We start from the raw sequence: 11,861 nt of genomic DNA, 5'->3' as shown, positions 1-11,861 counted from the left end.
GCTTTCTTTTGAGACTATTTAAAAAAAATCGTAGATGCCTAAATTGCGAAAAAAGTTAAATAAACAATTGATTTATTGAAAAAATTGTTTAAACAATTTTTTAATTTTTTTGTTATAAATGATAAAATAGAATGAAAGCGTGTAAAAAGCACTTTCCAAAACCCTCATAAAAATTTTACATCGCGTAATTAGAAAGGAAGTTACAGGCGTTTGAAACTACCCCTGCAGGCATTGGGGTTGAAATTCTTACTAATTTTTCGTTCATTTATGGTAACTTATCAATTAAAATTACTCCAATCTATCAAACGATATTTTAACGCAAATAACCAATCGCTTAATAATTTTCATTATTCAGCTCTAACGTCATTTTTTACTCCCTACACTGAGAAAAGAGATTACTTAATTCAAAGAAATGCAGTACTATATATGTCCAATCCAATAGGTTTTTGATCTAAAGAAATTTTACTTATAATAAAAATGACTTTTTTATTTAAAAAACATTATTTCTTGAAATAAGAAAAATTTTCTTGGATCAAAGCAATATTTGATTAGAAGTATTCAGTACTACATTTCTTTGAATCAAGTAATTTTTTTCGCAGTGTACGGAGTTAAACAGTATTTTATTGGGCAGGCGCGTAAAACTTGGGTTTTTTGGATGAGTAGGATGTTTTTAGCAGGAGCAGTCTGTGAGTCGTAGGGAAACCGAAGACGCAGCCAGAATCAAGCAAAATGTGTAGTTAAAGAAAGCTGCAGACAGAGCTGAAGGTGAGCAGAAGACGAGGCTGAAGGTGAGCAGCAGGCAAGCCAACACTTCCTTCTGCAAACATTACGACTACTGATTTTGGATTTTTTTTGTAATTTTATACATTACAGACAATTTGATTAGTTGTGAACATTTTCGAAATTTCTATTAATTTTCGACATTTTTTGTACTTTATCAATAACCAGAAATTTACAGAATTTTAAGATTCTAAAAATTGTAAGGAATTATTAATTATTCAAAAATTTCCGAAACTTTACTGTATCTAAAATGGTTGGTAATTTATGTTAACACATCGGTAGTTTAATGCCAATGCGATAGTGAGGTTTCTACTTCTGAAAACTTCATTAAAGATTGTATATGGTAATTTTGATGCGCATCGAAATTGCGGTGTAATTTTTTTAAAAGTAGTTATGAAGACGAGCTATATAATGTGCCAGACTTTTAAGAATGAAGAAAGTTATCAAAAACGACTATATCATGCCTGTCAAAAAAAGTACTTTTCACTCCCAGTAGACTGAAAAGTAGAACTTTATCTAATATTTCATCATGACAATGCGAATTTTTTATAAATGTGTGAAAAGCTGAATCACTTGCACCTTTGTCTTCAGATGCTTGTTACTCGAAAAATTATTGTACTTTTTCCTCTACCTTTGTTACAGAAAATGGCCTCCTCTCTTTTGAAAATCCGAATTACCACCTGGATCCAGCTCGTCTGGATGACGCTCTAAATAGCAACGATAATGGCAGTACGTTGTACGAAGAGCTTTATCAAGGACTCGTTACAAGTGGTGGTAGGGGAGGTGAAGTAATGGGTGGTGGAGGGGGTATCACAAGAGCGCAAGCGCGGAGGACTTATGCCGCTTTAGATCTTGGTAGCATGGGGGTCGATGTGACCCAAGGCCCACTCACCAAAAATTCTGTCAATGACTGTGCTCCTGTTAAAACGGACAATCACATTTTGGGGTGAGTTTTTACACCCATAATTATTATTTCATATTTTATTTTTTTCATTAATTAAAATTATTTCCTAAATTTCATTTTTATTTTCGAAGTACCGTAAACTAGGGCTGAGCGGCGTACCATTAATTCTGTATTTAAAACTAGATATTGGTCCTTCTTGGCTTTGCAACTAAAGTTTTACCATTTTTAGTTGCCAGCATCTATGTCTTTTGCCTAGAAAAAGAAATTCTGCATTTTTAAATGCAGAATCAAGCGTTTCCCGCTTTCTCCCTCACACGCCTCTTAGCCTCAGTTCACGGTACTGAACCTAATTAATAAGTCACTCTTTTTTGTAAACAAAATTTAAAGAAAGTTGTAGATTAATTAATTAAATCTGAAGGGCTTATTTGTATGTCTAATGTCTTAGAATTGACCAAAGGATTTCCAAAAATATTTAATAACCTTTTTATTTACCATTTTATAATATTTAAAAAATTCTTTGTTTTTTTTTAATAAAACTTTTTTCATTATTATACTTTAAAGTTTACACAAAAATATAATAAGACTCCTTGATCTTTGTATTTTTTATGTTTTGACTTCCTCTCTGATTAATCAAAGTATTTGCTAATTATTATTCATAATGAGGAAGAACATTTCTTAGCAAATGAGTACCATAAAACTATTAATAAAAACAAAGTAGAAACACCAGCGAGATCAAATATATTGCTAATTATTAGAATTATTATAGTTGTTTAGTTTAAAGAGAATTAGAATTTTATAGTTTTCGCTTTTAAAAATAATTATAATTACAAACATGTTACAGTTTAAGTCAATCTTATACTTGAAACAAATTGAAATTGTCATGTATGTACCTACTCCGTATTAAAAATTTGTAATATTACCTTCGAGTGTGAGGTCGGCATTTTTCAAAAGTGTCCTGAAAAATACTTATAAAAGTCGTTAAATTTCGAAATCGAAATTTTTTAGCAAACCTGTCAATGAATAGTATGTAACGAAATTATTTTTTTAGAATGAAGAAGTTTGGATGTCTGACTCAATTTTTCTAAGGAAACAGGTCTGAATTATTATTCAGAGCAATGGCTTTACCTCGTGATGTTTGTCTAAGCGAAATCGGACACAGTCTCAAGAGGTTATTCGATCTTCTATTCTTGCTTTGAATTTCTTTTTGGAGCCGTGTCAAAGGAAGAAGCTTAGCAGGGCATTGACTCTCGCAATAGGAGGCCGTCTTTTTTCTTTTTCTTGCCCTATCTGTTGATCTTTTCCTTTCACCTAAGAAGTACACTAACAGACCGCCTTTCTCGATAAAACTTTTAGGTCGGAGTTCATCGTGATACGGCATAAAATTTCAATAAATCCGACCTGGTCGATGAAACGAATGGCCGATGCTCCCGGACAGTTCGAATAGTAAGTGAAGAAACTTATCCTCGGGAATAGTGGAGCTTTTTCAGTAGGATGTCAAGGGGTTACAATTTGGCGGCTGCAAGTTCGAAAACAAGTCGTTTCTCAGTTTTATGGAATTTTCAACTTTAGAAATAATTTTGCAGGGAAGTCCTTATCAAATAATTCAACAGAAACGTCGTAGCATACTCTTCTGCATGTCAAACCATGCTGAGATAATAATAATTTTTCCGAGAATTCTGAAAGAATTGAAACTTTAAATGTATTTTGCAGATGACAGATATCTTTAGCTTTTTTAAATTCATCTCATACTAATTCTATTTTTACATATAAAGTATATAATATTTATTCAATGAAATTATAAAATTTTCGTAAATTAATTGAATTAATTTCGGGATTTAGAGTGCAAAGAACTGATGCTCTTATATAAACGCAAATTATCGTCGAAAAAAACCTTGCTTGTTTCTGCAACTATATTTTCACTTTTCCCCTAAAAATATTCTAAAATTCCTTGGATTATTTGGTAAAATAACATATTCGCCATGTCAAATAACGAAATTTTCAACCATTTAAAGATTTCAAGGAATTTTAAGACATTAAATATTGCAAGGAATTATGAAGTTTTCAACATATTACATAACTTTAGGGAGTAAATGTAATGGAATGAAAATTCAAAAGGTAACTAGGAATTTCTAAGGATTATATCGGGATTCAGAGTATTTATAACGTTTAAATAATTTCTAATAAATTTTAAAATATATTAAAGATTTCATCATTTTGGACATAATTTTTTTTTTAATTTCTAGGGATTTCTTCATTAATTATTTAAAGGATTTCAAATATTTCGAAGTATTTTAAAGAATATCGAGTATTTTAAAAGATTTCACGTAATTTAAGGGGGGGGGGGGGGGGGGGGGGGGTTAACGTTAAAAATTATTTTTTTCACTTTTTTAATTTGATTTTCTGAATGGAGAACCTTTTAAGAAGATTGTGTGAAAATTTGAGATAAATCGGAGCAAAACTATGGAGGATACAGCGGTTTTAGTAACCGTGCCTCATACAGACTCACACGGAGAAAACGATATCGCATGAATTGCAATATATACCGTAATTCCTGAGCTATATATCGTAATTATCACATTATAATAGCGTAAAATCGTGATATCGTACATTACAAGATTTTACATTATATTATTATCTTATTATACTATATAAACGAGGGTTCTAGTAGTGGCAAAGCGATGTTAGTACATTATAATATCCTAAAAAGCTTCGGAACCTGTTTTGAGATATCATTGTGCGATATCTTTTTCTCCGTGCAGCGCAGGAAAACACGATTCAGAGCTGAAAAACAGACAAAGGAAGGCAGGATTCGTTGTAGACAGGATCAAAAAGATGCTTTAGATATCATCGATGATAGCAACATTCTTTATGGACCTGGCGTCGATCATTCAGTCTGAGGAAAGCCGATAAAACTCACTTATGAACGTTTTATTCCAAATTGTTTAGTAGCGTTTTTTCCACAACTCACGTTTTCAAAGCCGGTCCCCCTCCTAACTTCAAAACTACTACACCGATCCTTTTGAAATTTCAAACACTATTTCTGTACATAATTTACGAGGTAACGCTGGAAAGTTTTTTTCAAATTTATTAATATTTTTTATTTTACAATAACAAATTACCTGATTTTTTTCGCAAAAAACGTGTTTTTCACTTCAAAGTGTTCCCAAAAAGAGAAAAATTGAAATTTCGAAAAATCGTCCTAGCGTTACCTGGGGAAAGCATTTATCTAACGAGACAACTTTGATTTTTTGAATTAAGATGATGCAGCACCGAGTCATCAGGGGCACCGCAATCCTACTTTTTCCGAGACGCTTCCGAATAATTGCTCCCATTGCCGTATTTTTTAATATTTCTGCATGAAAATTTCACCAAATATTCTTCAAATGCCATGCTTTTATATACCATTGGTTTTAATAAATAGATTTTAACTGTGTCGTAAAAAAAATTCTTAAAAACGTGCCTTTTTTGCACGAATTAACGTCCCCCCCCCTTAATAAAATTTGAAAGTATTTTGTATGATTATGAAAAAAATTCAAAATATTTTAAATCTTCTGAGGAATTCAAATGACTTCTTAAGATTTCAGGATATTCAAAAGATTTCGAAGATTTAAACGGCTTTCACAATATTTGAAAGGTGCATTAAATTCTAAAGGAAATAAAAATATTCTATAAGATTATAAAATATTTCTATAGATTTCAAGGGATTAAAAAAAATTTGGGAGCCTTTCGGGGACTTCAGAGGATTTCAAAATAATTCAGGGATTTTCAATAGATTTTAGTGGATTTTACAGGTCATGAACGATTTCATGGGATTTCTAAGTTTTTAAAATTTTTGAAGAAATTTGAAGAGATATTCGAAATTTCAAGAGGTTTAGTAAATTTTAAGGTATTTAAAAGAGTATCAAAGCATTTCAAGAGATTTTAGGGAAATTCAAAGAATTTCTAGAAAACATTAGATAGTAAATAGAATGGAATAAAATTTTAAGTCTTCGAGGGATTCATAAGATTTCAGAGATTTGAACAATTTCATAGATTTTAAAGAACGTAGTGTATTTTGAAAAATTCCTAGGAATTTCAAAGAATTTTATAGAATTATGGAAAAATTTTTTTAATTTGAGAATTTATAAAAAACTTCGAAAGATTTTGTAAGATTTCGAAGTTTCAAAATATTTAGACGATTTTAAAGAATCTTACAATAATTGAGGGACTCAAGGAATTTCGATAGAAATTAAAAGATTCCGTAAGTTTTTAAATGTCAGTGAGTTTCAAAAATTTCAAAGCTTTTTGGGTATTTAAAAATATCGATGCTTGTAATAGAAATTTATTTACTAGATTTTTCTTTTCTTAAATAATTACGATTGGCATTTTTAGTCCAACATTTTGAATCTATTTATAATAAATTCCAAGATTTGTGAAAAAAAAATTAGTTGTAAATCCTTATTTTAAAATTTTTTCTGAGTTTTTCATCCTCTCAGATTCAATTAGGAGTCGTTGCAACTCAATCCTGCCCAACTATAAATGCGTACCTATATGTGGACTGGAAAGTAATAGAAATTGGTCCGGAAATCCGGACGAGCATAAAAATGCAATTAAGGAAACGTCCGTCAACCTGCGGCGACTCCAGCTAAAAAGAAGGGAAAGGAGAAGCTCTTCTGGCATTTCTTGGAAACTCTCCTCAGCACTATTGCCATTCCCGTCCCTTAATGGTATAACAGGGTCTTGGGTAGTGTCGATGCTAAATGCTTGAAGATTTGCTGAATATTGGCCATATACAATACATTTTTCTATTTTATTCTCATAAGTGTCACTTTGAAGTAACGTTATTAATATCGAGAATTCCGACTTGATAATTCAATAAAATTCCTTTCGTTTATCAATAATCTTTCTGTCTCATCTGTATTAAGGTGGCCCAAACAAAATTTTGTTGTTGCTGTCTCACCCACCTGCTTCCTTTCATTTGATATCAAAGTGAATGTACATTTTTTTAAATAAAGAAAAATGTTTGACTCGTGGACCAAGGCCTTCAAACGTCTAACAACGGTTCGTTATAATATTTGTGTGTAATAAAGACAAATTACTTACTTAAAGTTTGAATCTGTGCCATTATGAGAAAACTATCCTTAAACTTTTTCAAACTAACCGTTTGAAGAATACCTTGCTTCTTTCGTAGTTCTTCACATGATTTCTTATGAGAAAAGTCCAAGAAAGACTTCAGAAATATTCCATAATTATTTAATAGCTTCTTTAATGATTTAAAGACAGTTCAAGATCCGCTTCTGAGCCTTCAAAACACTCGTGGTAAAAAATGGTATGATAAAAAAGGTTATTGAAAAGTAATATCGCGTAACAAAAACTAATACAAAACTCCGAGAATTAAAATTAAATAAATTTTGGTATGTCTAAGCTATGATGCAGGTTTATTTAAAACCCATAGTATCTTCAGAGTTGCGTCGAAAATAAAACATGAACAGAATGTAATTTTATATTCTTTACAGAGGGTAGTTATTACTTTCTAAGGGTAGTATCCTAGTTTTAATGAGGTTATATTACGTTTCAATAAAACTGAGCATCATTTCCCGACATCCTATTAAAAGAGTTACACACTGTTGGAAAAAGACCGCATACGATGGATGGCTTGAACGCCCAAATAAGAATTAAAATTGGTTTCAGATTAATAAAAAAATTCTGAAATATTTGAAAAATATTTCTGAAATCATCCTCGGACTTTTATTATGAATTATAATGTGTAGAACTGTAAAAGAAGCCAAGTATCTTCACGATATTTTGCAAGTAGAACAGGTAGTTTAAAAAATTTTAAGCGTAATTTTCTACCAATGTCACATGTTTTAAATTTCACTAGGCCCTTTTTAATCATTTAAGAACGACAATATTGAATGTATATAAAAAAGCACAGTAATAGTAAAATTATATTCAGTAATATATTTTACACTGTTCCAAGAAAAATGTGAGATTTCAAAGTTTGTAAGGGATTTTAGAAGAATATCAAAGATATCAAAGAGCTCTTAATATTTCAAGGAATGTTAGGGAATGTTATAGAATTCCTAGAGAACTGTAGAGAGTAAATTAAATGGTGTGAAATACTAAAGGACTTTTTGGGATTTCTGCATATTTCATGAGATTTTAGGGGTTCTATGAGAATTGATTTTTTTTAAATTTTTAAAGTATTTCAAAGAAATATTCAAGTTGTCAATGTTTTATTTTGAATATTATAATAAATGTAAGGGATTTGAACATTTTAATGTATTTTTAAGAATATATGTATTGTTTTCTAAATATCGAGAGGAACTTAATTTATAAATTCAACTGTTTGATGTAAAGCTCGTCTTTCTGGCTTGGAAATTCAATATTTTGGATGGAGTTTTTTTCTTTTTTGACTCTAAAATTCTTTTTGATTGAGGATTCAATTACTTAGCTAAAAATGTTTATTTTCTAGTTCAACCTAACTGTTATTAGCTTAAACTGCAAATCCTTCCTTGGTTAAAATGTTCACTATTAAATTTTTCGTGTAAAATTCATCTATTTTAGTTGAATTCCCAAGTACTTGATTGCAATTTGAACTACTTTGTTACTTCATAAAGGACAGTAATAAAACAATTATAACTCACGGACCCTGAAAAAGTTCAGATTTAAAAAAAACTTTAATTGATTTATGCACGGCCCATAAACGACCCCTACTTTATTAAGAACTGAAAATTACTTAATTTTAGAGAAAATTTTCCTGAGAATTTTCATGAATACCTCAATTTGGTTACCTGTGAATGAATCGTCGAGGGTTTCGCATTTAACAAGATTAGTGTAACTTTTTGTTGTCAAGCCTTGCAGAAAATGAAATTTCTATTTTACGGCACTCCATCGATAATTAATTTGCTTCCCGACGGGTGGAATTGAATTTTCATGAAGGCATTGTGATGTAGACGAAGCCATTACCGAGGTTTCGAGTAGTAACTTCGTTAGTTGCGAGCGAGTAACATTACATCGTTATGTGCTCTACTCATAGTGCCATCACGATATAGCCGAGACTCTCTCCGATATTAATCGAGAGATGAATCGACTCCCTCTGAAACACGCCCGAGAATATGCAAAGTTTTGAGGGAGGGAAGACCCGATAACTCGCGTCGATCAAAACACCTAGACTTGCTTTCACTTCAGAGATGCGGATTCTCACATTCAAACTGCGATCAAGTTTCTGCATTGAATAATTGAATTCACCACGACGGTGATAATTGAGATTCAATGGGATGAGTTCGATGCTCTAACATTTGCCCGAAACACAAACAATTGGGGATACTCCTGTCATATCTGTGAATTTCATTTACCGTATAATGAAGCATGATGCGTTGAATTAGTAAAACTTTTTACTATGAGTATCTGGAAACCAGCGTTTATGTGTAATTAGATGAATTAGGAAACGCACTTTATGTTAAAAAAAGGCCTTGCGTAAGAACTTTAATCTCTCTAACATACTCGGAAACAGAATCTATTTTATCGTCACAATGGGAATCGACACTGCCGTCCGAAATAAAAAGATCAATAAACGATATTTTCATAGAAAATGAGTTTCTGGTGTCATTGGATTAATAAGAGAAAGCTGCACCTAACTCTTTCAATAAAAATGATTCATTATCAATATTCATACCAAAAAACAATGGTTTTAAAGTTAGTAAATTCGAATCTTTGGGAAATTGGGAAATATCTGATCTCCTAGATTGATTATTACGATGGGTATCATTTATTTAAAAAAATTCTTTCATCATGATTTGTGGCTGCACAAAAGTGTTGATTATTTTCATTTATAAATTTTTCGTCTTTTTTTAAGTACTAATAATATATTTCTAGGGATTTTAGTCCCGGGTGTTATTTGCGGCTTATATTTTGAGACTTATGCTTTTGTACTTCCTGATTGATAGCCAAAAGGGCCTTACATATTTTGTCATTGTGACTTGGAACTTCACGGTTGCGATATTATTTTTGGGTCTATTTGGTACTTGAATTTTAAACAAGATTTTTAGGAACGTTCCATATTTGTAACATAATTTAAGCAATTTTTATGATGTACAAAATCGTACGTTTTCAAATTAAAAATTATCATTAAAGAATTTATTTCAGATATGAATGGTTGTATATATTCATTGAATGTGGGTATAATTATTGGTTGAAAATTGCCCAAATTTATATAACAGGTTTCAAAAATATGTGTTTTGAAATACAAAAGTTGAAAAATTGTACCTTATTAATTTGGAAGCCTTCAGATTTAAACAGCTTAACATTGAAAACAAATTTAGATAAATAGCTTCTGAGGTTAAATAAATTTAAGTAGTAAGAATCCTTCAAGCTTCTAACATTTTATTTCAAACTTTAAGTCTGAAATTTTTAAATGAAAATTCGTCATGTCAGTTATGCTTTAGAGCAGATTATAATTGAAATTTATAAAATAAATTCTAAAATAACATTACTTATATAAGAATTTTATTTTCTTATTGACTTCCCTCATTTGAAGAATGTACTCCTAAAAATGATAGTTTCCGGTTATTTTCTCTTGTAGGGATAGATTTAGGGCACTCGTTATTGGCCGTAAGCTGCAAATTTCCGCGTTCGTAAAGAAATTCATTGGATATACGCCAGTCAAGCAATTATCCATCGATCCTTTCAGACTTCGCGGTTTCCGAGTCTAGAATTCAGCGATAGAAGACATAGAAGAAATTGGAAAGACTTTTATTTCTTTTTTACTTTCCATCTTTCTCCCTTCTATCTACCAAACGAGCTTCGTGTAAATACATCTGGATGAAAGCTCCCTTTTGGATATGACGTCTGCTGTGGAAATCCTAAAAGTCTTTTTATGTTTCTTTAGGTTTATCTCAGTGAATAGTGAAAATTTATTTAAAAAAAGCTTCAAATAAAAGTTGTAGATCCTTTGAAAATAAATATTTTATTTTGAATATGTTCTTACCCTACGACTGACGGTTTTCGACAAAATAGTCGATAAATATGAAAAATCACAGATATATTGCAAAACATTTAGCGGTGCGACTTAAATTGTATAGGAAATTCCTGGAAGGCAGGATGGACGTTAAATATTAAAAATCGCAGAAATACTAAACATAAAAAATTCTTGGAACGTTGAGTCTAATTCTGTGAACAGTCAGAAGAGTGCCTTCCCGCCCCCATGAGACGCTGGAAAGGGGCTCGTGTGTTATTTAAGTTATTTCGGTGGTGAGTCACAGGGGTGCCTTCCCGCCCCCCCATGACACGTTGGAAAGGGCGTGTTGTCTGACCTAAGTTATTTTTGTGACCAGTCATTGCGATGCCTTCCCGCCACCCATGACACAATGGAAAAGGGGTCGTGTCTGACCTAAGTTTTTTTCTGGGACCAGTCACAGGGGTGCCTTCCCTCCCCCATGAGACGCTGGTAAGGGGGTCGTGTGATATTTAAATTTTTTCTGGGACCAGTCAAAGGGGTGCGTTTCCGCCTCATGAGACGCTGTTAAGGGGGTCGTGTGTTATTTAATTTATTTTTGTGACCAGTCACAGGGATGCCTTCCCGCCCCCCATGACACGTTGGAAAAGGGGTCGTGTGTGATCTAAGTTTTTTCTGGGACCAATCAGAGTGGTGCCTTCCCGCCCCCATGCCACAATGGAAAGGGCGCTGTGTCCGACCTAAATTATTTTTGAGACCAGTCATTAGGATGCCTTCCCGCCTCCTGTGATACTTTGGAAAAGGGGTCGTGTCTGATCTAAGTTTTTTCTTGGACCAGTCAAAGGGATGCCTTCCCGCCCCCATGAGACGCTGTTAAGGGGGTCATGTGTTATTTAGGTTTTTTCTGGGACCAGTCACAGGGGTGCCTTCCCGCTCAATGATATGCTGGTAAAGGGGTCGTGTGTTATTTAAGTTTTTTCTAAGACCAGTTACAGGGGTGCCTTCCCGCCCCATGAGACGCTGGAAAGGGGGTCGTGTGTTATTTAAGTTATTTTTGTGACCAGTCATTGGGATACCTTCCCGCCTCCAGGACTGTGACCAAATTGTGTGACCAAAAGTCACAGGGGTGCCTCCCCCCTCCCATTATACGTTGGAAAGGGCGTCGTGTCTGGCCTAAGTTTTTTTTCTGGGACCAGTCACAGATGTACCCCCCAAAATGACATGCTGGAAAGGGGGTCGTGT

The 11,861-nt window shown here is 32.7% G+C and overlaps 1 protein-coding gene across 2 annotated transcripts in view; it reads left to right on the top strand.

The window, feature by feature from the left end:
* LOC117177451 (protein Fe65 homolog) overlaps positions 1-11,861 on the top strand; it is a 335,882-nt gene that overhangs the window by 202,163 nt on the left and 121,858 nt on the right. For both annotated transcript variants that reach the window (XM_033368150.1, XM_033368151.1), the window contains one exon: positions 1,423-1,726. In XM_033368150.1, coding sequence (XP_033224041.1) covers positions 1,423-1,726 — 304 coding nt within the window. The remainder of the gene's footprint in view (positions 1-1,422; positions 1,727-11,861) is intronic.

The sequence above is a fragment of the Belonocnema kinseyi genome, chromosome 7, assembly GCF_010883055.1.
Source record: "Belonocnema kinseyi isolate 2016_QV_RU_SX_M_011 chromosome 7, B_treatae_v1, whole genome shotgun sequence".
NCBI classification, from domain to species: Eukaryota; Metazoa; Arthropoda; class Insecta; order Hymenoptera; family Cynipidae; genus Belonocnema; species Belonocnema kinseyi.
The sequence above is the reverse complement of the archived record's forward strand: the minus strand, read 5'-3'. Positions and strand labels throughout refer to the sequence as shown.